At 45.4% G+C, this 27,630-nt stretch overlaps 1 protein-coding gene across 1 annotated transcript in view; it reads right to left on the minus strand.

Moving 5' to 3' along the window:
* Positions 1 to 18,266: 18,266 nt before the first annotated feature.
* Positions 18,267 to 27,630, minus strand: part of DIPK2B (divergent protein kinase domain 2B) — a 33,301-nt gene continuing 23,937 nt past the window's right edge. Inside the window, exons 3-5 of the mRNA XM_032330777.1 lie at positions 25,631 to 25,804; positions 22,920 to 23,208; positions 18,267 to 21,743 (exon numbers count right to left, since the gene is read on the minus strand). Coding sequence (XP_032186668.1) covers positions 21,400 to 21,743; positions 22,920 to 23,208; positions 25,631 to 25,804 — 807 coding nt within the window. The 3' untranslated portion in view covers positions 18,267 to 21,399. The remainder of the gene's footprint in view (positions 21,744 to 22,919; positions 23,209 to 25,630; positions 25,805 to 27,630) is intronic.

Raw genomic sequence — 27,630 nt, forward strand, 5'->3', positions numbered from 1 at the left:
CTAAAATTACAGAACTAGAAAATATATGTATGTGTGCTAATACATGAATACACATACATCCATAATTCTATCTATATTGTATGTTAAATATAAACATGAGTTCATTCACATAAAAAACGATACAAGGAAATTCATGCAAAAAATTAAAATCAAGGGGTGCCTGGACAGCTCAGTTGGTTAAATATCTGCCTTCGGCTTAGGCCATGATCCCAGAATCCTAGGATCAAGCCCCACCTTGGGGGTCCCTGCTTAGCAGGGAGTCTGCTTCTCCCTCTCCCTTTGCCCCTCCCCCCACTTGTGCTCACTCTCTCTCTTTCAAATAAATAAAAACTTAAAAAAAATTGAAATTATGCCTTGCCATCCCAATCTTCCACAATTTCTTCATCTATAACAAAAAAAATTGGTTACATGCATACATACATACATACATAAATGTGAGTTCAGTTTAGCTTTCTGCCCTTCCCCTTTGTATATTTGTAACTACTTACTCTGGTTCATGGTACCAGAGGCTCCTATTATCGATAATTTATTTATGTATTTGTTCAGTGCTCTAATACATGTAAAATAATTTCAGAATTATTATCCTAGAACCCTGTGAGGAAAAAAAAAAACTTTCCAAACTAGAATACAATATTTACATATAGTTCTCTTTGTATTCTGAGTAATTAAAACACTGTTTCCTGAAGTTATTTTGATGCGCTCCCTTGTTTTATTTTTTCCAGTTTTATTGAGAAATAGTTGACGTACACTGCTGTATAAGTTTAAGGTGTACAACATGATGGTTTAGTTTACATATGTTGTGAAAAGACTACTGTAATAGTTCATCTTCTCATATAAATGCAATAAAAAGAAAAGAAAGGAAAAGAAAACAACTCTTTCTTGTAACGAGAATTCTTGCTTCTTTTATCCCCACCCATCCGTGAGGTTTTGGCATACATTTGTAATACAGTTAGATTCTCTTGTCACAGTCGGTATTCCATCCATTTGTGACTTGACTCCATGACCACAGAGCTCCCCTGATACTTTTACTGATTTTTAAAAATTTGTATACAGTAAAGTTCACTCTCTATGGGTAGAGTCATGTATCTGCCAACTTGGGACAGTTCAATCACTCTAAAATTTTTCCTTTATTTTCTCCCCACTCCCCCACTCCCCTCCCAGTCTAGGACCATTCTGAAGGGCTGGTTTCCAAGTCTGAAAAAACCATAATGTTGAAACTGCTGAGGTTAGTGACTACTGGGGGTACAAGAGAACAGAAATATATTTCTTCTTTCTGGCTGCCCTCTAGAGGCTAAATGAGAAGCCTGCAACTACTCCCGGAAGAAACAAAAGAAGGTCCGTAACCTTCAAGTTGGACTTTTGCCTTTTTCATATGCCATATTACACTTGTTTAAGTAGCAAATGGCTTGACTTACTCTTCAAGCAGCCCTGTGAAAGAACAGAGAGGACATCTATACATTTGAATAGAGACTTTGTAATTGACAATCAAATAGGTATATCATTTTACTTACAAGCCACTGAATTCAACTGAAAACATTTCATTCCGCACTTGTGCATTTCTAGATATTAGTGAGATTAGTTTATGATTTTTTTCTTCTCGTTTTTTTTCTTTTGTTATCCTTGGTCAGGTTTTGGTATAAGGATTTTGCTCCTGTTGAGAAATACATGAAGTTAGAATTCTGTAAAGATGACAGATTTGATGTAGGTAGCAACCCAAATTTAGTCTGCTTCTAGATCCAATAGTTGGGGGTGAGTGAGGTTGTGATCTTCATGGGAGTCTCAGATGGAAGAACTTGGGGTGTATCTTTCTCTTGGGTGGACTGGTTAAGCCTTGGAAACCAGAGTGGGAGAGCCCCAGTGAGGGGAGTAGAATGAGGCAGTTACTGGAAAACATTCAGGCCACCAAGACGTGGAACTCAAGGTTGGGGGAAGGGGGACTGATGTTGGATCCCCTCAGGTGGGTTTCATTGTCTGGGCTTCCAAGATATCAACAGAAGCTAAGAGGGTAGACTGTGACTTCTCCCATGCCTGAGTCTGAGGAGGTGTGAGGAGGTCTAAGAGCAGGAAGGTTTTCTCCTGGCCTTCAGTGGGGGTACTGATAGCCTGCCTGTTGCTACGGGGAGCTCCTGAAGGGTGAGACCACTTTGTCTTCCACTACTTTGAGGCCTACTCCCCTTGTACTTTAATAACTGGACCTTGGCTCCAAGTAGAACTAGCACATCTGAGGAGGTCCAAGAAAGCAGAGAAAGAAGATCAGTTGGAACAAGGATAACACATGTCCAACAAAGCTTGTTGAAGAGAACCACTTGGGTCAAAAAATATGAACACAGGAAGAGTCACCTGTATGGAAAATATTTTCTGAGTCCATGTGAATTCCCAAGTGCTCAATTCAGTAGCCAATTAGAAGATAAGAAAGGTCATTACTGACATAAAACTTGGTGACCTGAAAACTCAAGCAGAGGAAATACTTCAAAGCATAGAGCAAAACACAAAGATGGAAACCATGAGGAACTTGTCATGAGTTGGGGTGAATATATGCATGAGTTTCTTGAGTATATACTCAAGAGTAGAACGAGTGGATCAAAAGGTAGGTGAGTCATCCATTTTATCAGAATATGGTTAGAAAATGTAGAATGGTTTAGAAACCATTTTCTAAAAAGTTGGTAGAAGTTTGCCTATCCATCATCAGTTATAAGTTACCTGTACTGCGTATCCTCCTCAGGATTTGGTATTATCAGACTTTTAAATGTTTGCCAGTATGATATGTGTGTAGTGGTATATCATGGTATTCATTTGTATTCCCTCTTTAACAATGAGGTTGGACGGTTTTTCATATGTGTGTTGTTTACTTAGATTTTCCCTTTTTTGAAATGGCTATTTCAATGTTTTATGCATTTTTATACTGAGTTGTCTTTTTTCCCTTAATTCATATGTAAGTATTCTTTACATATTCTGAATGTGAGTCCTTTGTCAATGAATGTGTTGCAAATATCTTCTCCCACTCTGTGGCTTGTCTCTTTATGGAGTCCTCTAAAGAATAAAAATTCTTAATTTTAATGTAGTCAAATGAATCAATTATTTGCATTATGGTTACTGATTTTTGTGTCTCATTTAAGAAAACTTTCCATGGTCTCATGTCATAAAGATATTCTCCTATATATATTCTAAAGGCTTCAAACTTTTGCCCACATTCAGTTTTATAATCCACCAGAATGTATATCTAAGGTGTGATTTAGGGATCCAGGTTATTAGCCTCTTTCAAGTTGCCAAATGTCCTTGCGTGAGCAGTGGTTTTTTATTATCTCCCACACGTTCTAATCAAGGCACTCAACTGAGCACTCTCTGGCACTTCTCCCCCTCTCCTGCATTCTCATTAACTCAACATAATTCAGATCTTCCCTTTCTCTCACTTGGAATGGAGATTTCCCTGCCTCACTCTAACACCCCTCATAAAGAATAAAACCACTCATCTCTTCCTAAAATTCTGAATCTATAATAGTATCTCCTTTTCCAATTCTACTTACATTTCCCATGGCTTTAAGAATAGAATTTTAGCACACTGGTGTGTCATCAAATATCTTGGCAGGTTGTGTTCCTTCTACATTTCTTGCTCTATCTTCCCCTCTTTCTCATCAAAAACTCTGATCTTTCTATCCTATCCAGTGAGTTTGACCTTGCTTCTCTCATATTCATCTTTGAATTTCTGGTGCTTAGCACTTAGTACGTACTCAATGAGTGTCTGTTAAAATACAGTTAAATCCACCCCACACAAAGTATGTGTTCTGGTCAGTGACACATCGTCAGTTATGAATAAGTGTTATCTTAATGAATGAGTGACCATCTCTGCACTTACTATTTATTTTGGTATCTAATATACCAAAGTAAGCTTTACCATAGTAAAGTTAGTATGATTTACCTATCTCATGTAGTTGTGGAATCTGGTCCTTGGAGAAATAAAACAGTAAGTTGCTAGCAGTCATAGATGACAGAGCAAAATGTTTTATAGAGACTATGAATAATATAGTGAACATGAGGCTGATAGAACAATCTAGATAATAAAGACAAGAAGTGCTTATTAAGAGTGGGGCTACTGAGAGGCAATGTCATCAGGAAAAGCCTCCAGGAAGAGTTAGGACTCTGCTGGATTTTTTATTTAAAGATTTTATTTATTTATTTGACATAGATCACAAGTAGGTAGAGAGGCAGGCAGAGAGAGAGGAGGAAGCAGGCTCCCTGCTGAGCAGAGAGCCTGATGCAGGACTCAATCCCAGGACCCTGGTATCATGACCTGAGCCGAAGACAGAGGCTTAACCCACTGAGCCACCCAGGCACCCCTGACTCTGCTGGATTTTAAAGAATGGTTAGGCCTAAGGAATCCCAACCAGGGTGAAAAGCAGATGCAGGGGTGGGCTTGAGCTTACAGTCTGGTGGGATATTCGGATTGGTGGTTATTGCCCCTGCAATCTAACCATAAGGTCTGGCACACAGGCTCTGTCTGTCCAGAGCCCGTTCTGAGCATTGGTGGTGGGACATGAGAGTGAGAAAAGTCCTCATGTCATCAAAGAAGTATATAGCATGATGGTTAAGTGCATGGACTCTTGAGTCAGACCTAGGCTCACATCCCAGGTTCACTCCTTAACTAGAGTATGTCCATGAACAAGTTATGATGGTGTGCTGAGCTGTGCCCCCCTTCCCCCAGTTCAAATGTTGGAACCCTAACCTCTAATGTGATGTTATTTGGAGGTGCCTTTGGGAGGTAATTAGATTTACATGAGGTCAAGAAGATGGGACGTCATGATGGAATTAGTTTCTTTATAAGTAGAGACACCAGAGAGCGTGCTCCCTGCCATGTGAGGACACAGCCAGAAGGCGGTTGTCTACAAGCAAGGAAGAGAGCTCTCACCAAACCTGACCATGCTCGTGCCCTGATCTCTGACTTTCCAGCCTCCAGAAGGGTGAGAAATAGATTTTTGTTGTTGAAGCCACCTGGTCTGTGGTGTTTTGTTATAGCAGCTCGAGCTGACTATGACGCCTGTCTTCCTTATGCCATGCTTTCCTCACCCATGAAAATAATTACATCCCAGGGCTTCTGTGAGAAGTAAAGGCAAGCAAAAAACAAACAACACCTCCCTGCCCCTCAGCTCCAAAAGTCAGAATGGTTTCTGGCACACAGTAAACACTCAATAAATCTGTAATAGGAGGCTAGGTGGAATTACCCTTAGGAACTGGAAATAGGAGCAGGGCAAACGCATCATCATAACTGCAGGGACCCTTTTGGGCATCATCGGTTTTGTAAAGGAGACCAGATCAGTTTCCTTGGTCTCTGTGGGGTGGAATCAGTAGTCTTTATTCTAGACCCACCACTAACAAATCCCTCCTGAGTCCCAGAGGACAGCTAAGGGGTGAATGGATACAACAGAGTCATTCATGACAAGGTTGGTTCAAACCACACAGTTGGTGTCCAAGTCCAAGATCTGTGAGGCCAGGGTTGGAAGAAACTCAGCCAAGCATGAAATTTTAATTAAAAATAAAAACTTGAGTCCTGTTATGGCTCCCGTTGCTCTTGTGTTTCATCGCCATCAGACACAGCCCCCTTTGGACTGTTCAAAGCATTGGACATCTTCCTCGATTGGGCAAAATTGGGACAACTTCTTTGATGCTTTAACTCTCTCTGTGAGCCAGGCCTCTGGAGGTGAGGCCATCCCTCCAAATTTCCGTTGCTTTAGATGAAGGCTTCAGACCCCATGTTTCATTGTCTTGGTCTTCTCCCAGGGAAATGGATTCCTCAGTAAAACAGGAGTGTAGATATGTCACATGATGGAAGATGACTCAGCAATAACAAGGAACAAAGCACTGATACACTCAATATGGATAAATCTCAAAAACATGTTGAGGGGACAGAAGCTGGAGGCCAAGGAGCAAACACTGTGTGGTTCCATTTATGTGAAGTTCAAAACTAGGCAAAACGAATCCATGGTGAAAGAATCCAGAATCATTTACCTTTGTTGAGAGCGGGTGGGGGCTCTGTATTGAACGGGGAATGAAAATGTTCTCTATCTCGATGGTGCTCCCATGAGTTATATATCTGAAAAATGCATCAAATAATGTACACTGAAACTGTGTGCCTTTTTGGTGTCTAAATTCTACCTCAATTAAAATAGGAAGAAGTAGGGCGCCTGGGCGGCTCAGTCCATAGAGCGTGTGATTCTTGATCTCAGAGTTGTGAGTTTGAGCCCTGGGTTGGGCGTGGAGCCTACTTAAAAAAAAAAAAAAAAAAGAACAGGAAGAAGAAAAGAAGGAACAGCAGTGAGACTCTGGAAATGAAGTCATCAATAAACCCAGCAAAGCACATAACGAGGCTAGCAGGAAGTGCCATGTCGGTGTGTCCTCTGCAGAAGGGAGGCGGGCAGTTGCCCCATGCTGGCCAGTGAATGGAGCCAGTGTTCTGGTGTGCTTCCCAAGGGTGCCTGCTGTGAACTTGGCCCAAGGGGCTAGGCTTGATTTGACCTTGGGGCCAGGATCTGGCTCCACTGGGCCAGCGCTCCTCAGCCTCCAGAATTGGTTATCGCACACTCTTTCTGGGAAGACAGATAATTTTTGTAAAAATTACAGGGGCTTTTGCCAACTTCATTCAGCCTCTTAACCTTTTGGCAGCTGCTTCAAGGAAAGTCACAGAGCCAGTTGAGACCGTTTCCAGAGTGCAACAGAGTGGGCATTAATCCCACAGTTTTGCTGCCAAACAGAAAGAGAAATGGTGACTTAAAAAAAAAAAAAAGGCAAAGAAACAGTAGAGTAGTTGGAGGCCAAGACTGCTTTTCACTGAAGGGCCAGAGTGCCTCCCAAACTCACCACGGAGTCCTGTGTTGGGCTCAGTCTCCTCCTAATCTCAAAGGGCTGGCTCTTCTGACTTTCAACGTAGAGCTTTCATGCACCCGTACAAGGAGAGCTCTCTTATGGGCGCTTGCGTGGATGGTTACTCTTATTGTAACCGTAGCCAAAAATTATACATGTGTAACTGAGACAAAAATAATTTATGTATTAATACCCTCTTTTTCTCTGAGCCCATGAAGGCCCTAGGAACTATGGTTCCCCCATAACACTCAGGACTCGAAGGAGCAGCATACAACTCAAGTGGGACCTGAGAGAAAGCAGGCTAGGACTGTAGCAAATAAAACAAAAGGAATGATGCATGTGGAAATTATCTCCCCCCCACCCCAACTTCCATTGTTAGTCAACCAGTTTCTGGAATGCTTCTGAAATTTTGCATTGATTTGGCTTTAATTCCTGGGACTTAACTTGAAAATACTCATCAAAACTGGTTCAGACTTTTTAAAAATAAGTTGTTTTATCTCAGTTCAAGAAAATAGCAAATCTTGGTGCCTCAGATGAAGTCTGTCTCAGAGTTAAGGCCAAGACTCGGAAGCTTGGTCAGACCCCAGTTGGCTGGCCAGATCATGGAAGGCGAGAGAAGTCCTTGCTCTTTAAAATGTCTGCATTTTTTTCATAATAAAAGCAATACATCTAGATGATTTCTCTTTTCTTCTTGGCCTGTATTAATATTTTCAATAACGAACACGTGTGTGGTATTATCAGATCTTTGTCTTTAAGTTCCCGAAGAATATTTGTTAAATACAGAAAAGTGGAAATGATTTTAAAAAAGAAAAAATCCAAAGCCCCATTATCTAAATCCAACCACTGCTAATATTTCGGTATCTTTACGTCCCATCTTATTTCTATGCAAAACTTTATTTATTTAAAAAAAAACACAAACAAAACCAGAAAAAGCTCAACACATACAGAACGTTTGATGATCTGTTAGTTTCACTGAGCATCGGTCATAGGCATTTTCTCATGGCGTTGCAATGCCTCCATAAACAGTATTTTAATTTAGTTACATATATAATTGTGTGGGTGCAACCCAAATTACTTAGTCATTTCTCTGCTCTCGGGAATTTAAATTACATACAACTCTTTGCTATTTAAAATAATGGCGTGATTATAATTTCAGTGCATAAATCTTCTGTTTCTTTTATTTAGCATTTTGTGGTGTTGCATTAAAATAACACTTGTGGGTGACTCAGTTGGTTAAGCATCAGACTCTTGGTTTCAGCTCAGGTCATAACCTCAGGGTCGTGAGTTCAAGCCTCGTGTTGGGCCCCAAGTGGGGTGTGCTTAGGATTCTCTCTCCCAGTCCCAGTATCTGTTTCCCCATTCAATGCTCTCTCTCTCTCAAATAAATAAATAAAATCTTAAGAAAAAAGACTTTTGGGGTGCCTGGGTGGCTCAGTGGGTTAAGCCTCTGCCTTCAGCTCGGGTCGTGATCTTGGGGTCCTTGGATCGAGCCCCGCATAGGGCTCTCTGCTCAGTGGGGAGCCTGCTTCCTCCCTCTCTCTCTGCCTGCCTCTCTGCCCACTTGTGATCTCTGTATGTCAAATAAATAAATAAAATCTTTAAAAAAAGACTTTTGAAGAAGCTATAGATTTATATAGTTTGGAGAGTCACATAGTGCTGCAGGGTTTAGTTACAAAAACCAGCTGCCCTGGGGCACCTGGGTGGCTCAGTGGTTAAGTGTCTGCCTTTGGCTCGGGTCATGATCCCAGGGTCCTGGAATTCAGCCCCACATCGGGTTCCCTGCTCGGCGGGGAGCCTGCTTCTCCCTCTCCCACTCCCCCTGCTTCTGTTCCCTCTCTCACTGTGTCTCTCTCTGTCAAATAAATAAATAAAATCTTTAAAAAAAAAAAAACAACAACCAACAAACAGCTGTCCCCACCCTTTCCCCTCTATTTTCCTTGCCCACAGACAACAATATCTTTTTTTTTTTTTTAAAGATTTTATTTATTTGACAGAGAGAGAGAGAAATCACAAGTAGGCAGAGAGGCAGGCGGAGGGAGAGAGAGGGGAGGAAGCAGACTCCCTGTGGAGCAGAGAGCCCGATGCGGGGCTCCATCCCAGGACCCTGGGATCATGACCTGAGCTGAAGGCAGAGGCTTTAACTCACTGAGCCACCCAGGCACCCCACAACAATATCTTTTAGCTAATTCTTTTGTCTGCTATCACTTCTCTGAATAACAAGTTCGAGTGGATGCTCTTGATTTTTCTGTTGTAAGCATCACTGAATCTTCACTGTGGAAGATGAAGATTTTTTTTTTAGCTTTATTTTTTTTCTCCTTGGCTCCCTCTTCCCACGCATGCTCTTCCCATACTCCCAATGTAGGTATGTCCATCATTCTGGTTAAATCAATATTTAGTGTTGTTAAGGGCTTTTATTCGGTGATTTCTTAATTAGGCAGCATTCTTCTAGCAGATAGAATGGAACTTTAAAGAGCTGTCCAAGGTAAGAGATTTTTATAGACCAAAGTGAACAGGAGTAAGGGAGTTATACAGGGCATTTGCTGCTTGGTTGTACGGCTAAAAAGGAAATTGATTTTGGTTTTGTTTGTTTATTTGTTTGTTTGAGAGAGAGAAAGAGAGAGAGAGAGAGCAAGTGGGAGGTTTAGGGACAGAGAGAGAGAGAGATTCTTTTTAAAAAAATTTATTTATTTATTTTTGATAGAGAGAGAGCACAAGTGAGGGGAGGGACAGAGGGAGAGAGAGAGAGAGAGAAGCAGACTCCCCACTGAGCACAGAGCCCAATGTGGGGTTTGATCCCATGACCCTGAGATCGTGACCTGAGCTGAAACCAAGAGTTAGAAGCTTAACCCACTGAGCCACCTGGGCACCTCGGGAGAGAGAGAATCTTAAGCAGGCCCCACACCCAGTGTGCAACCCTGAGACCACGACCTGAGCCAAAAATCAAGAGTCGGATGCTTAACCAACTGAGCCTCCCAGGAGCCCCCAAAAGGGAAGTCCTGAAGCTTGTGCTGAGCAGGCTAAGTGCTGGTGGCTTGATCTAGTCCTTCCTTTTCCAGAAGAGCTGAGCATAGAAACTTGGTTAAGTTTGGGTTTGCTGCCACAGGGCTTAGCATGAGTGACACCATCTTGGGCCTAATCTGGTGACTTTAACAGTGTTTAGATAACTCTCTCTACGTAAATGCCATTCAGAGCTGAGCCCTGTAGAATACAACACTCACTTTTCCTTTCCTGAGAAACTTCTCATTTTCTCAGAAGTTCTTAACTGTGTTAATTCTTTTGCTTGTTTCTCTATGTATTTATTGTTAATTCAAAGTCAAAGTTTCACCAATGGTCTAAACCTTCTGCCAAAACCTTCAGATGCTTCAGGTTTGCATGGGTTGCTTCTTCCTGACAAAATGGATGAAGGCTTCTGACCTGCTCCCCTGTGGGCTGGGTGGCCCCATACCTGGCATACTTCTGTGTCTTGGCACCAAGGACTCCTTTCCCCTCTCTCCCATGCTGGAGCCCTTGTTTCCTACACCTTGGGTCTTCTTTGGGGTAGAACACGTCTTCCCATAGCTTTCTAAGACAGGATGTTTGAAAATGGAAACTTCTAGAATTTGGATGTTTGAAATCAATAGTTTGGATATAGGACTGATTGATGGTTTTTTGGGGTAGAGAATTGAAGGTGGGAAATAATTTTCTTTCAGAATTTTGAAGTCGTTGTCTTCTGGCTTCTAGAGTTGTGAGAAGTTTGAGGCTATTTTCCTGAAATTTGTAGGGTCTTTCTTTTGTTCCTGGGGCTCTAAACACACGTGCACTGTAATGGGCACTCCTTCTATTATAAACACTAATGGTGTTTCATTCTGGGAAATTTAATTTTCTTGTTGATGGTTTCCTCCTCTCTCCGTGTGTGTCTACTTGTCTGTGTGTGTTTCCGTTTGTGCGTCTGTGTGTGACTGTGTGCACATGTGTGTCTCCACATCCATGTCAGTATCTGTGTTTGGGTATGGGTATGGGTGTCTGTGTGTCTGTATGTGTCCTTGGGTGTGTGTTACTGTGTGGTGTCTATGTTAAGTATGCATCTATGTCTGTGTGTGAGTGTGTGTGTGTGTGTTTGTGTTCTCTTTGGAACTCCTGTTATTGAATATTGGACCTTCTGGACTAATTCTGTAATTAAGGTTTTTTTCTCATTTTTAGTCTGACTTTGTGCTCTGCTTCCTAGGAATTTTTCTACTGCTCAACCCTGGGGAAATTTGGAGTACAAAAATATGTGATAATAATAAATTATAATCCATTGAATTAAATAAGAATCTTCCCATTATTATTCTGGACATAAAAGAGATATGAAAGCAAAAAGAAAATAAGAATCCATGAGCCCATATTTACATAAATGTATTAATAAGTAAGTAAGGAGGAAGAAAAGTTCTTTTGTTTTACAATTGAAAGTGAACTAATACATGCAAAAGGGATAATAAAATTTAAAAAATCATCATTTGGCAACCACCGTAGTAATAATGGATTCAGGCAAAATCGTCAATGGATGCTAAAACAAGTGGGAGGAATTTTGATGAATAGAGGGTATTTACATAATCTCAAAGATTTCTTCTCCAATTACAGATTAAATTTACAGTGCTGAGACCTGGTAGATCTCAAGTTAGCCAAGTGAATCACGAATAATGGGGCAAACTGTCTTCATGTGTTTTCTGATAGGGAACAACAGACAAACCCAAATTGAAGGAAATTCTACATAATAACACCCGTCTCTTCTTCAAAGACGTTCAACTGATGAAACACACACATACACACACACACACACACACGCAGGCCGAGAAAATGTTCCAGATTAAAGGAGACATGCCAACTGAATGCAATATATGATGCTGAATTGTATCCTGGGCCAGAAAAAGATTTCTATGAAGAACATTACTGGCAACATGAGAAAAATTTGAACAATGGCTGTGGCCAGATAATAATGTGGCATCAATGTTAATCTCTTGATTTTGAGAATTGTACTGTGGTTATGTCAGCCTTTATTTTGTTTTTAGAATATGAACTCCGAAGTTTTGGGGAGCACATCAGCAACTTATTCCAAGATAGTTCAGAAAAAGATGGTTGGGGGAGGGAAAAAGAGATGGGGGAAGAGAGAGAGAGAGAGAGAGAGAGAGAGAGAGGGGAGAAGCAAGGCGGGAGAGAAAGAGGGAAAGGAAGAGAGAGAAAATGAGAAAGCAAGCATGGAAAGAAGTCAACAACTGAGAGTACAGAAATTATTTGTATTCTCTATGGAAATTATTTGTACTTTTCTTTCAACTTTTCTGAAAGCCTGAAATTATGTCAAACCAATATTAGAAAAAAAAAATGAAAAAGAAAAGGAGGGGGGAACTGAAAAGACAATGATGTGCTCTGGCCAGCCTGTGAGGACTCCCCTGCAGAGCCCTAAGTGAGGTGGTTGAAGGGCTTGTGATGGTGGGATTTTTTAGCCTTTTCCCTGCCGGGGCTCCCTGGCATGTTCTCCTGCCTGGGGTGGGGGGTGGAAGGACAGACAGGCTGCCAGCTCACGAGAAGGCATGACACATCTCTTGTGCACGCATGCCCTTGGTCCCCCGTTTTCAGGGTGACCTACTATTCTAATCTGTGTGCTTGTCCCTACAGATCCTTGGACTTACTCTCTCTAGGGAAGGAGTTTCTGATCTTTTGTTGGATCTTGGAGGGCCATCACCTGGCCATTATCTGGCTATGAAGTTTGGAGGGGGGCAGGGGGCAGGGGGAGGGGGATCAGTTCCATCTGGTACTTCTTTTTTTAAAAAATTTAAATTCAATTTAATTAACATATACTGTATGATCAGTTTCCGAGGTAGAGTCTAGTGATTCATCACCCAGTGCCCATTCCCTCACATGCCCTCCTCAACACCCATCCTCCTGGCCATTCCCCCACCCCCACTCATGTCCCCTCCAGCAACCCTCAGTTTGTTTCCTACGATAAGAGTCTCTTGTGGTTGGTCTCCCTCTCTGATTTCATCTTCTTTTAGTTTTCCTTGCCTTCCCCTCTGTTCATCTGTTTTGTTTCTTAAACTCTACATGCGGTGAGATCATACGGTATTTGTCTTCCTCAGACTGACCATTTGCTTCTTAAATTAGCCTTTTAAGACTTCTCCTTATTTCAGCCTCCCCCCTCACTTCCTGAAGGATCTAGCGCCACCAACTCTTCAACTTTTTGAGACATTCTGTGGTGTAAATGGAGATGGTTCTCGGTATTCTTTGCTGCCAGCTTAGAATTCCGTTCTTCTGGTCCTGCTAAGTTATTTGCTTTCCAGCTTTCACAATTTTGTTTCTATTTTTCTCTTCTCATTTCCTCTTGTGTGATAGTCGATGCCTATTAAAAATTCCACTTACTCTCACTTTTGTAGAGGTTACAAGTGTTCAGTCGTGATTTTTAACAGTCAGTCTGTGCCTAAATCTCTCTGCATTCTTGATTACTTCCTTTGGGTAGCATCCCAGAAGTGAAATTATTGGGTAGAGTGCACAATCCTTTTTGGGGCTCTTGATGAATTTTGCCAAATTTTAATTTTCAACAGGATTATATTTTCACCCAATTTCCGTGACTTGCCTCTTTTCCTGAAATGTTCCCCACCTCGGGTAGGATCGTTACAAAAATAAAATACAAAAATATGTGTTATTTTAACCAGGGAACTAGAACTCCCTTTTGGCACGTATTCCCCCCTCGAGAATGATTTTTCAGACAGAAGTTCCAGGTAGGGTTATGAGGCTGAAAGGTGGATTTAGATAAATAGGGGGGAGTGCAAGGTTGCGAAGGGGACTTTAACTTGTGCTGTATGCTATCTCTACACGAGGCACCAAGGAAGCAGAAGTGAGTATGTGAGCCCCGGGTCTCTACTGCTTTCCATTGTGGTCAGCGTGTCCCTGGTTCAAGCATGGGCACATTCACATGGATGAATTGATCGAGAAGCAGAGAAAGAACAGTAGCAACGAAAAGGCTTCTAGTCCGTGAGCGTCATCCCGGAGTAAACCCCAAATTAAACCCCAAATGGGAGACCTGAGTCTTCCTTTTTTTTTTTTTTTTAAAGATTTTATTTATTTATTTTGAAGAGAAAGGGAGAGAGAGAGAGAGAGAGAGAGCACAGAGGAAGAATGAGAGGGAAAAGCCGACTCTCCACTGAGCAGAGAGCCCGATGAGGGGCTTGCTCCCAGGACCCTGGGATCACGACCTGAGCTGAAGGAAGACACTTAACCAGCTGAGTCACTCAGGCGCCCCATGAGTTGTCCTTTTAATCCAACTCAGTTTCCATATGTTTTTGTCATAGGCAGGACCATCTTATCACACAGGTAATGCTTTCATACTTTGGGTGATGTCTTTTGCTGTATACAACACAGCTCCAATGTGCAAGCCAGCTTCCTCACCTGGTGCCCTGCCAATTTCTGCCCCACTCACTGAAGTTTTTGGTTTTTGATTTGTTTTCTTTCTTTCTTTTTTTTTTTTTACTTTTTTGTTTGGGATAATTTTAGACTGACCCAAATGTTCCACACCAGTATACAGAATTCCCATCCGATTTCCCGTAACACGAACCTCTTACCAACAATAGGACAATTATTAAAACTAAGAGATTAACATTGACAAAATCTGAAGTACTAATCGAATAAACCTTAAATGGGGTTTCACCACTCATCCCTCTGAGAAAGAGACAAGGACCACACACTAGCTGGGAACTGGTGGGTCATGGCCAGGCCTTCCCCTTGGTTGTGCTCAGAGCTGGCCTGGTCCTTACCTCAGGGCCTCCATGCTCTCCTCGAACATAAACAATCGCTCAGATCATGAACATCAAACAAGGCCACTCTGGGACCACAATGAATCAAGACAAAACAAGACCACACCATACTCATGTCTGAACACAAACAACAGCACGAACATTATGGAACCAAAAATAACTGAATGTCCCCCTGTCCTGGCTAGTATGAGTGACTGCTGCCTTACTAACTATGGTGTTCGCTTGCTTCACTCCATGCCCCCGCCCCGCCCTTGGAGATAAGATTCATGGAGGTGTACAGTCATGGCTTTACCCCCACTTGTTGACAGCATGCAATCAACACCCAAGCCCCACTTCCTTGAGCACTCCCCAAACTCACCTAATGAACTCTAATCCTCTACCAAGTCCTTTCTGCTCCCCTCTCACTGAGACACCTTATGGTGCTTTGTGGTGTGCATTTCCCCCCTTGCCATGAGGAATAAACCCAACTTGTTCCATTGGGGGGTGTGTTCCTGGTAAGTTTTTTCTGGTGGGTATTGATTGACACCACTGATGTCCCTTTTCTGGGCCAGGATCCCATTGAGGATGCCACATTGCATGTAATTCTCACATCCCCAGTCTGTGGTAATTCTCCAGTCCTTCCTTGCCTTTCATGGCCCATTGTGGGATGTCCCTAGATTTGTTGGGTGTTACCTCACGGTTCAACTGAAGTTTTGCATTTTGGGCAAGAATATTACAGAAGTGATATGCTGTGCCCTTCTCAGGGCATCATCTCGGGTGGGGAGGGCACATGATGCACATCACTGCTAAGGTGGATTCTGATCGCTTGGCTAAGGTTTTGTCTGCCAGGTTTCCTCACCACTAGTTTTACCTTCATTCTTAATGAGTATATTGTGACAAGACCACTTTGAGTTGGTGCAAATGTCCTGTGGCTTCCGTTTTCATCTGGTTCTAGGCCCCCACTGAGGATTCTTGCCTGCAGTAATTAGTGTGGTGTTTGCCAAGTGGTGACTTCCCACTCCCATCATTTCTTCTACATTTATGAATTGGAATTCTACCATAACAAAGAGTTCTTGCTTCCCCTACTTATTTACTTATTTGAGTATTTATATCAGTATGGTCTCATAAGAATTGATTTTATTTGTGCATTAGAATCTATGACTATCACTATTTATTCTGTAGTTCAGATTGTTTCAGATTTGGCTACAGAGAGTCTCTTCAAGTTGACTTCGGTGCCCACAATTTTTTGAGCATTTCTTTTCTTTCTGGCCACATAAGCTTATTCCAGACTCATCATCTGCTTTCTTAGTTTTGGAATCAGCCATTTCTCTGAAGAGTTTTGGTCTCTTTTTACCGGAGAAACCAAGATCTGGACACCAGGTAGTGGGGGTGTCGCTGTTTATAGGCCTTTTCAGAGACAGAGCTGGGAAATATATTTCTAACACTCACATCTTTATTTCTGTGTCTATCCATTTGTGTATCCAAAGCAAAAATCCCATTTTTAGTAATACCTCCAATTTATTGTTTAGTAATTTAGTAATACCTCCAATTATTACAATATTTAGTAATACCTCCAATTCCCACCCAACCTTAGAGGGTTCAAATTTGCCTTCCCTCATTCCTTGTTCCCTTCTCCAATGCTAAGAAGCCTGTATCTCATTATCCACAATATATTTACTTACTTACTCAACACTTAAAATAATTTTGAAACAGCTAAACCGCATCCCCATGGGACAAATATTTACTAACTAGAGCAGATTTTTTTGTGTGTGCATGGTTCTTTGTCTCCTCTCTTGTTCTAATTTGAGGTGAAATTCACACAGCAAAAAACTAACGATTTTCAATCATATGTGTGGTTCTTTTGCCTTTAGCCTTATACTGTTGTAGTCAAATGCTTACTTTTCAAGTTGCTTAGGCTAGTTCTTTGGTGTGGTTATCCTAGTCATGTGTAACACAGTTAGGTCTGCTCGTTATCGTCTGTCTTGCATCTTAGTGCAACCCACATCCTGGGGGAATCTTAATTATTTATTTGTGGGTTGTGTGAGGCATTCCCATGGCTCTAAGAGTCAGATTTATAAAAAAAAAAAACAACAACCATATACTCAGAGAAGGTTCACTTCCTCTTCATCCCCCCTCCATTCCCATTCCTCCCTTCTTTCCATCCCATTCCCACCACCCCCTGTAGGTAACCAATCTCATTAGGTTCTGGTATATTCTCTCTCTCTCTGGTGAGCAGATACATAAATATTTGCTTATACTCTTTCTTCTTTTTTTTTACAGATTTTATTTATTTGACAGAGATCACAAGTAAGCAGAGAGGCAGGCAGAGAGAGAGGGGAGAAGCAGGCTCCTCGCTGAGCAGAGAGCCCAATGTGGGGCTCCATCCCAGGACCCTGAGATCATGATCTGAGCTAAAGGCAGGGGCTTAACCCACTGAGCCACCCAGGCGCCCCATACTCCTTCTTTCTTACCCGAAAGGTTGCATCCTCTAAATACTCTTGGTGCTTTGCTTTTACGTTGTTCTCGTTTAGTGGGCTATCTTGCAGATCATTCGTACCAGTTCATAGAGATTGTCCGTATTTGTCTGCAAAACAGCATGGCACTCCACTGTGTGGCGGTGTCATGGATTTAGCCAACCATTCTCCCATGCACAGACACTTAGGTCGTTTCCAGTATTTTTTGATTACAAGCAACACTGCAGTAAGTAACTTTGACGTGCTGACTTTTCCAAGAGGGGCCAGTTTAGGACCAGACACCCTAGTGGGATGGGGGTGCTTCCTCTCCTTGTCTGTTCCTACGAAGAGCTACATGGGGCGGGCCACTTAAACTGGTTGCCCAGCTCCTCTCTGCTGGTCTGTGCCTCTCAGTTGCCCTTTGGAGGGTATTTATGTCTGCAAATTCATGGCCACCTGCCTGGGCGATGACGCTCCCACATGACTTGCAACTGCAACTTGCCAAGTGGCATCCTAAAGAGCTGCAGACAGACCACAAGTATACCTGTGTGCACACAAGCCCAGCTGTGCTGGCCTATGTGGCCAATATGCCTGAAGTGGGCAGAAAAGCCACATCTCTGCGCACAGGCGATGAGACAACAGCTTTCGATGAGCCTTCTCACTGGCTTCTGCTATTCTCTTCAGTACTGAGCATGGATGGACTTCCCAAGGCCCCCAACATTACCCTTCTGAGCCCGGGGGAGGGCTGGGCTGGGGAAGTGAGTATAGTGGCTGCCCAGCTGTCATTCACGATCAGGCGGGAAGGGTTAACAATGACCCCACACTGCCCACCAGCCTGCGGCATTCTGGCTTCCTTACGGTTCCTGTGGGCTGGAGCAGAGCCCTGGGGCCAGGATTAGGGGCCTGCCAGAGCCTGCAGCACTTTCCTTGGCTGTGTGGGGAATCCTTTGAGCTAGGAGACCCTCTATTCTTGCCCTACATTTGCCTTCAAATACAGAATGCCTATATGTGCCAGGGTCTTGAGAGACATTGTATCACTGAACTAGGACAGTAACCCTGCAAGGGCAGAGCCTTTCCTCCCCATTTTATGCAGGCTCAGAGAGGTTAAGCAAGGTGCCAAAGGTTACACAGGAACCAGCAGAATCATTACTTGAAAGCAGGTCTGTCTGATTCTAGGGCTGTATTCCCAGATGAATATAAATCCAGCAACGTATTGATTCATTTCTTTAGCAAATGATTTCTTTTTTAACCCTAGAGGAAACATTCAGGCTCACGGAATCACTGGCCGGCAGAAGTCAGATGCTACAGGGGAGGAGTGGAAAGCAGGAGACCAAAAAATGGTCACTTTGAGCGAACACTTGAACAGGTTTCCTCCTGTGAAGAGTCGGACTTGACCGCCAGGCTGTGGTTCCTCCCACGAAGTCGTGGCTGCGGTGGGTGGCGTGTGTTCTCATAGATCAGTTCCTTTGCCATGGTAGTTGTCCAGTTTTTTGTGTGTATTGCCTCTGGTCTCACACCTAGTCCCCTTGGTGGTGAGGTCAAAGGAGATGCCAGTGAACCCCAGGAACATTCTCCACCAAGTGAAGAGTTAGTGTTCTCAGGCACCCAGGGCCAGGTTCATGGACATGCAAGCTCCTCAGTCTCATGGAGTCCGCACTCAGTTTCATGCTCTATTGTCTGGCCAATCCCAATAACAGGAGGCCCCACAAATTAGGGAGTTGGTCCTGCAGGCGGAAGAGGCAGTAGCTAGCAAAACTCTGGAGGAAGCTGCTTCGTGCCGCATGTGCCCAGCAGCACGTCTCAGTCTGTTTGAACAGCTGTAACTAAATACCACAGACCTGGGGGCTGGCAAGCAACAGACACTTCTTTCGCATGGTTCTGGGGGACTGAGAAGTCTGACATGAAGGGACCAGCAGGTTTGGTGTCTGGAGAGATGGCCATAGATGGCCATCTCATCCCTGCATGCTCATGTGGCAGGAGGGGCAAGGGGACTCTCTAGGGTCTCTTTTAGAAGGGCGCTAATCCAGTCCATGAAGGCTCCACCCTCAGGAGCTCCTGCTCCAAGTCTTGCTGTGGAGAACACAAAGGGTGCTCACTACTGCCCTCTGGAGGCTGCTCTCAGCAGGGTGGGAGCATGAGACGCCTCGGGAATATCCTTTGCAGGAGATTCAAATGGGCCTCATTTGAATGGGCCTCTCATCAATGAGACCCATGCCTCAGGGGGACAGAGAGGGGATTCAGAAAGAGCTCCCTGGGGGCCGGGCTGTCAGGAAAAGCTCTGGGTCAAGGTAAGACTCAGACAGGGTCTAAGATGACACGTGGCACTTAGTAAGTGCAGAAATGGAACCATCTGAGTCTCAGCCCGGGAACAGATGGCATAGCACACTCCCTCATGGTCGGGCCGGGCCGGGACTTTGAACCCATCCCTATAGACCAGCTTGGTGAATACTGCAAGTTGCATTCTCTCCAAGCAGAAAATAAGACGGGGGTTTGGGGTGTGTCTCAGTTTCCTGTGGCTGCCTTAACATATTACAACAAAATGGGTGGCATCAACCAACAGAAAACTTTCATCTTGTGCTTCTGGATGCCAGAAGTCACAAGCCAGATTCACTGGGCGGAAAGACAGGTGTTAGGAAAGGTGGTCAGTCCTCGCCCCTCCAAACCGAGCCAGAAGGCAACTATCTCAGACTGTCAGGCAGCCCAGGCCTGCCCTTTCAGAAGCTTGGCCTGCCATCCTTGCTATCGTAGTTGCCCTGGGAGTTAGTGCCTGGAGCCGTCAACAAACCCCCCAAGACAAGCAACCTAGTGGACAATGAGATAGGACTTTTCTTGGCCCATGTTTAAACGTGAATGAAGGGACCCAAACTGGGTAGGACAGGGTATCAGCAGGGTATGAATGAAGACAAAGAGGAAGGCAAGAGGAGCAAGGACTATCTCAGCAGGTTGCTCTTCCTCCCGGGCCTCAGTTTCCCCATCTGTAATACGAGAGCTATTAAATCCGGCATTCTGACCTAAAGGTGCCAATTCAGAGGGGAAGAGAGGAGGCTGACAGGGAGACTGGAAAAAGGTCCAGAGAGCCCCCACTAGGGCTTAAGGGGCCAGGGCAAGAATCCACATGGAGGCCCACATACCATGTAACTAAATATTTCAAAGGTATAAAGGAAACTAACAAACTGTTGAATAAAATACGTTCTGTTGGCTGGCCTTGAAAAAATGTTGTTGCAATGACTCGTAAGGCCAAGTTTGAGTGAAAATTCTCAGACTCCTTCAACTGCTACACTGGAGGCCGTGGTGAGAACAGAGCTGGCCTGGGGCCCCAGCTGTGGCTGCTGTGTCCTGCTCAGGCCTCGTGCTCCAGGGAGCAGAGCAGGTTGCGGGCCCTATGGTGCACTCTGAACTCTGTCTTTGCGGTGAGGCCAAGGCCACGCTTCCTACGGGCTGTTCCCTGCCAGCAACGGAGTGCAGCAGGGCCTTGTGGAACCTTCCTTCAGATAGCACCGATGTAAGTCATAGAAGGCCCCCTCTGACCTTCTCTCCCTCACTTGGGCTCAGATCGGCAATACCTCCTTCTTCCCTTCTGTGCGGTGATCCTGTAGGATCCTTCACTGTCTTGCCATTGTCTTGACACCTGCTTCTCAGAGGCCCCGGAAGAACACATTGGCCCATAGCCCACAGCTCATCTCTCCTCACCCGGGGCTCCTTCCCACATCACGAGGTGCCTCACAGGAGCACACAGGGCCCTAGGCACCCAGAATGTGGCCCTGTCCATGTGTTTCCTCAGCCTGCAGTCCCCACACTCTGTGGCAGTGTGGGAAGTGTGGCAGAAGGGCTAGTGCGAAGGCACGGGGAGCAGGGAGGGGGCGCTTCTTGTTTAAGTCTGACACGATCCTGGCCAGGGGCCTCACCTTCCCCCTGCCTTCCCTCTATGTCAACCTCTACCTCCACGGCTCTGTCCTATGTGTCATGCCTGCACGCGCTTCTGGAACACTCTTTATAACCTCTTATACATGTCCCTGGCCCTTCACATCCCTGTCTTCTTTCACTAATTCGAGAGTCTGCCGGAGAACAGAGGACACCAGGGCTCAGCAAGGTCCGGTGAGTGTCTGCGGTCGTGGTCCAGTTTTCTGCCACCCAGCCCCAGGCTTCTCTGTGACGCTGTAGCCAAGAGGGGCAACAGCGCCCTGCAGCACGACTCCCCTCTGGTTGTCAGAGTGCTCCTCTCTCCCTGGAAAATGAAGCCCATCTCTCCAAATGTCCCAGGATGCAGCTGCTTCTTTCAACCCTGCAGCTACCCTCCTGGGCAAGGGAGGGCCAGGAATGTTGTCCCCCAAGGCCGGCAAGGCTCCAGCCCCTCAGAACTTATCGTTATATTTGCAGTCTGGGTAACGGTAGGCAAATCTGGGGTCACAGGTTCTCAGGGGTCTCAAGATGTCCTTCAGCCGGCTGGCGGCCCCAAGGACTTCAGGGTCCGGGAGGGAGTCCTCCCCACACTGGCTGAGTGCGGTGTCTATCTCCTCTTGCACTGGGGAGGGGAACTTCCCCTGGAGGAGCGGAGGTAGTAGCTGCCGACACACAAGCACCAGGCTCTGCTTCTCTGGGATGGTGTAGCAGGAGGGCAGCTTAACCTGGCAGCCGGAAAGCAGGCAGCTAAAGATGTCTCTACTCTCTCCTACCGCCCCAGTGGCTGCCGGGCTGCCTAGAAGAGAGAGATGCCCGATATTACACACCGTACGACCTGCACCTCTTGCAGGGGAAAGGAGGGGTGACACAACTAATTAGAATTGCTAGATGAATGTTTAGGGTCCTAGCATTTCCTGTCACCAGGAGAGTTAGAGCTTGGGGACACAGTGGTCCCTGCTGAGGACAACACGGGAGGGACTCTCTGTGCTGTGGCAGGAAAGAGGCCGGGGCATGGAAAATGCGCTGATCCCTGCCGAGGCTTGGCTTCTAAATGTAGGGCTCAAACCCACACTGTGATCCTCCCATTATTATTAGGGAACGGGTGAATGCAGGAAATCGCTAGGACCCATCTCATCTGCCCTTGTGGAAGACAGAGTTGGGAGAAATGGCAGGTGATGTAGAATAAGGATGCAAAGGGGGCCGGGGGCCCGCCCAGCGCGGTGGTTTCCGTTGCCCAGTATTCTGCCATCAGCCTCGTTTCTTCCGACTCGATTCTTTTTAATAAAGGTGACTCAGGAAATGAGCTAGTGTGGTTTCACAGGTCAGTCTTCGGAGGCCTTCTCTTATCAGCAAAATCAGAGATCAGACAAGAAAATCCTCTGTTCTGTGACTGGGCTAAGAAAATGTGGTCACTGCTAGAAACTGGGATGTTCAAAGAGTTCTACAATCCTGGCTGAGCCCCTGAGGGTGGGGAGAAACCCAGTTCCCTCACAAACCACATTCGAAGCCATGCCTTTCAGTCTGGAAAGTCTGGAAAAAGCGAAGGTGCACACTAGGGCATCAGCCAGATAGGTATGTGTGAGATAAAGTCTGGAAACATCTGAGAGAGGCTCTGAGGAGGTAGACCCAGAGATGGTGCGTGTGTGTGTGGGGGGCAGGGCAGGTGCCCCGCGCCACACTGACCCTCATTGGACACCAGCAGCGCCCTGAGGGTTTAGGCGAGGCCAGGGCGGCCATGCAGAAGACCACCATGGACAAAGTCAAGTCCAGTTCCCCTTTGGAGATGGAGCTGGAGCCCAGACTCAAAAGGGGAAGAGGGACATTTTACGAATTGGGGCTTCTCTCACAGTGACACACGGAGACCAGAAAGGCCCTGGGGTGCGACGATCCCCCTCCCCCCATCACCTCTCCCTGGCTCCTGTCACCCTGATTTCCCCTCTGCCAGCGGCTCAGCTAGGCCCACGCTGGATACCTTCCTGCTTGTCGATGACGCCCAAGGCGCTGGCATCCCGGATGAACAGATGCCCGTTGTTAAAGATGCCAAACGTGCCCGCGTCGACGTGGGTGAAGTACAAGAAGTAGTTCAGGTCGTTGCTCCTCAGGGACTCCAGGACGGCGAGGAGCTGGAAGGCCAGGTCTGCCGCCTGTTCCGGGGCGGCGCCATAGAAGTCGCGCAGCGGGCTGGTGCTGGTGCTGACCGCGAATCGGCCGCAGGAGCCCAAGTACTTGGGAAGCGGCCAGCCCTCAGCGCCCGGGAAGATCTGCAGAGCAGGACGGGGGAGGTGTTCGGGAATGAGAGAGAACATCGCCGAGAAGCCGCTCCTCCCCTGCCTCTCACCGCACCCCTTCTGTCTCCAAACGCCTCTGCCGCGTGTCCCTCAGCCTATTTTTTACCTCTTGGACCACGGACCCCGTGCCCCTTTCTTTCCATCGTGGGTGGATGAAGGCATTCGGAAAAGAAAGCCCTTATGTCCAGGCAGCGGATGCATTTCAACAGGTTCCCCAAATGAGGGGCGATTTTTTATGAGCTTCCGGATTCAGGGGACTATGTTTATTTCAAGAGTTGAAGACTTAAAAAAATATGACTCGTATTTGGGATTTCACAGACAGCCCTGCCTAGGAAGAGGCCATGGGGTGAAACAAGAGGGTCAAGTTCAGGCCGATGTAAAGGAAAATGTTTTTTAAAAATAATAGTGCGGGCACAGATTCTGGGAAAGAGCAAAAATCAAAGCCTTGGTGGGCTTGAGTTTGGGGAACTACGGCTCTGGCTCTGGATGAATCTGCCTGGCTAGCTGCTCAGAGATGCTGCACCTGCCCCCCGCCCCCTTTTCCTTATTTAAAAAAAAAAAAAAAAAGAAAAAGACGTTATCCCCCTCTCCGACAATTTTCTGTGGTCTTCTGCCCATTTTAACCCAGCTGCCTGTTGTGAAGAATATTTTCTTGTTTCCCCTGCCCACCCGGGACTACTGCCACCCGAGGGCCATGGAGGGAAGTCCTGAGCCCCACGGGCAGGTCTAATTGTGCAGCCGCGGGGCAGATCCAGGCTCTTTCTGGGTGGCGCTCAGGGTGGTGGAGGTACCCAGCCCAGGCCTCTCAGCAGTCTGCAGCCATCACCGATCTTAGGATGCTGGGAAAAGAAGACTCCGGGGAGGGACAACCAGCAATTCCTTCTCCTTCTCTAAGATTTAAGATGTCAGTATTACTAGGCAGCTTTTAGCATACGGACCTTGCAGTCAGACAGCTCTGGGTTTGGTCCCATTGCTGACATTAGCTAAGTGACTGTGGTCAAGTCACCTCACATCTCTAAGCCTCACCTACCTCATCTGGAAAAGGGGATAATAATAATATTTTGGTGGGATTGTGGAATTGTTATGTAGAACATTCAACACAAAACCCGGTACACAGCAGGTGCTCAATAAGTGAAAGCACCTCACTGATTATATATCAATCTATATTAATTATTCATATATTAAAAAATGTGCACAAAACAGCAAGTTATATATTAATATATTAATAATTGTATATCTCATATTATGATTATTAATATATAGTTTATATATAGTTCATATAATTATATATTATGACAAACTAATGTTATGTATTATAGTTATATTATTATGTATAATTATTATATATTATATATTATATAACCTATGTTATATATCATAATATTACATATAATTATTATATAATTACAATATATTGATATAGTATATTCATCATATAGATTATATTATAATCTATGTGATTATTATATAATATATATGATATATATGATACACGATATGATTGTTATATATAATTATATGTATTATATCATATTATATATTACATATTTTGTTACATATAATAATTATATATTAGTTACATATTGTATAATTATATATAACAAATAATATATAATAAACATTATATAATTGTGTATAATAAATAATGAATAATTATAGATAATAAATATATACCAATTAATAATATAGACCAAAATAGATAATATAATAATATATCAATGATCATTGACTATGTATATTAATAATTATATACAATTATATTTAAAATTAAATTAAATGATGAAATTAATAATTATGTAATTAATTCTGAAAATAAACATTAAGTGTCTTTGTTGTGGTGTTTTCCTCCTCGACTTGCAGCTTCTCTTTTCTTCCCCCGCCCTCTCCTTTCTCTCTTCCCTCCCTTTTTCCTCTTCCTTCTTCTGCCCCTCCTCTCCCTCCTCCTCCTCCCTCTTCTCCGTGGCCCTCCTCCTTTTTCCACTCTTTCCTCCCGCTGCCTAGTTTCCTTTGTGTCCACAGCGTGAGTGTCCTGACCCTTGGGATGTGGGGCAAATGGGTGTGAGTGGGCTCCACACGCTCTGCAGACGCTTGCTGACTCGCGAAGTGTCTTGTCGCCAGCGCTGGACTGGAAGCTACAAGGAGACAGCGGCCACCATGATTGTCTCGTTAACCGTGGGATCCCCAGGTCCTAGTGCACCTTCATTTATTTGACCATTCCCCTACTGATGGACAGCTACAATACTTCTGTTTTTCTTTCCTCCCCAGGTACGGCTGCAGGGCATATCTCCAGGTGGTGGCCCCAAGGCTTTAGGTAAAAGGGAAGAGAGCTCAACCCGGGGCTAGTCCCCTCAGAGCCGGACATGAAGCCCCTCCCTGGGCGGGGGTCACTGCCTACCTGCAGGAGGATGGGATGAGCATTGACAGCGAGGGTATAGAGCAGACGCAGCTTGTCGCGGTCAGTGAAGTGGTCCATGAAGATGCTGCCAGCGTCGGCCACCTCGGCGTAGCGCCGGACCACGCGGTCCAGGAGTCGCTGCGACGGGCAGCGCAGGAAGGGGCTGGGCAGGCCCTGCAGGGGGTAGGTGGGAGAGACCCCAGGAGGGCGGAAAGGGTGCTGAGCTCTTGCTGGGAGCAGGGAGACATCAGAGTTGGGGGACAAGATGGGTCTTGTCAGGGAGAGACCCCTGAGAAGGGGTCAGGAAGGGGGCATCTGAGCGCCACTGGAGGGCGGAGTGTAAGGGGCTGTGCAGGCAGGGCTGGGGGGCCTGGGGAAAGACCCCCAGGGTCAAGGAGAATGGAACGAGAGCCATCGTAGGGGCAGGGTAGGGGGGGCACCCGACAGGCGGCGCACTTCAGCAAGCACACAACACGTTGGAGCACCTGCTTTTCCACCCCACCGCACCCCCACTCTGCCTCTCCACAGAAAGCCAGTATCAGGCTGAATTAATTAGATCGGCCCTCTACCAGTGACCTTTAGGTCCCTTTCACCATTTCATGCCACCACTGTTGTGATGCTAGGCACCAGACCATCCTTCTGTTTTGTTCTTTTCTTTCCCTTTCTTTCCTTCTTTCTTTGGTGTTAGAGATCATTCTTGCCTCATTCCAGATCTTCTTCTTCTTTTTTTTTTTTAATTTTATTTTATCCACTTGAGAGAGAGAGAGAGCGAGAGTGAGCATGAATGGGGGGAAGGGCAGAGGGAGAAGCAGGTTCTCTATTAGACCTGGGACCTGATCCCAGGACCCTGGGATCATGACATGAGAGGAAGGCAGTCCCTCAACCGACTGAACCACCCAGGTTCCTCCGCTTTGTTCTTCTTGGGATAAAATTGGGAGGCACAGACTTCTGTTTATTTTCCACGACCTTCCACCCCGCGCCTGTACCTTTCTCTCCACACAGAACAAACACAATGAACCCAACCTACTTTAATAAAAGAAAAGAGACATACTTAAAAATAAGGCCCCGGGCCCAGTTTGCCAGAAATCAGCGCCAATGCTACACCAACCAGCTGGCTGTCTGACCTTGGACAAGTTCCTTACAAGTCTCTCTGTATTCTGGGTTACAGTTTAAGAGGAGGGTGCCAGTAACAGCATACTAAGAGATCGCGAGGATCAAAAACAGCTGACAGGTGTAAAATGCTAGAACAGTGCCTGGCCAGCAGTAAGCACTCAATAAATGCTATCTGCTCTTATTAAAAAAAGTTTAAACTTGGGGCACCTGGGTGGTTCAGTTGGTTAAGGATCTGCCTTTGGCTCAGGTCATGATCTCCGGGTCCTGGGATCGATCCCCTGTTCATTGGGGAGCCTGCTCCTTCTGCCCCTCCCCTTGCTTGTGCTCTCTCTCTAATAAATAAATTAATCTTAAAAAAAAACTTAAATTGCCGAACATTATATAAAAAGCTAGTGATGTATTGTATCTTGGCTAATTGAATTGAAAAAAGAGTTTAAACTCCCAGCACAGAGAATAGCAGTGATAGCCGATGATATCCGTGATAGCAAGAGTCAGGCTTTGCAGGTGAGAACAGGATTTTCAACTTCTAAGAGCCTGACTTCCAGGGTGATGAACTGAAGCCTGAAAGACCAAGGGCAGAAAGTGTGCCCCCAGGTGTCTATAGACGGTGTTTGCAGGCTGCCTGCTTAGCGGAGGCGCTGGCCGAGTGAGCCATGGGTGTTATGTGGGCAGGGTGGGAGCCTCCAGAGCCCCAGACCTTGGGGCACGGGGCAGGGCCAGCAGCCTGAGCCCTCCCTCTCCCCAGCCGTAACCCAGGAGGGTGGAAGCACCACTGGGAGCCGGGAGAAGTCTTGAGAGTCTTGGAGGTTGGTGAGGGCATGGACAGGCTCATGGGGTAGGATGCTCAACCCTCCCGGCTTGCTTGGGACTGAGGGTTTCCTGGAATG

The sequence above is a fragment of the Mustela erminea genome, chromosome X, assembly GCF_009829155.1.
Source record: "Mustela erminea isolate mMusErm1 chromosome X, mMusErm1.Pri, whole genome shotgun sequence".
Taxonomy (NCBI): Eukaryota; Metazoa; Chordata; class Mammalia; order Carnivora; family Mustelidae; genus Mustela; species Mustela erminea.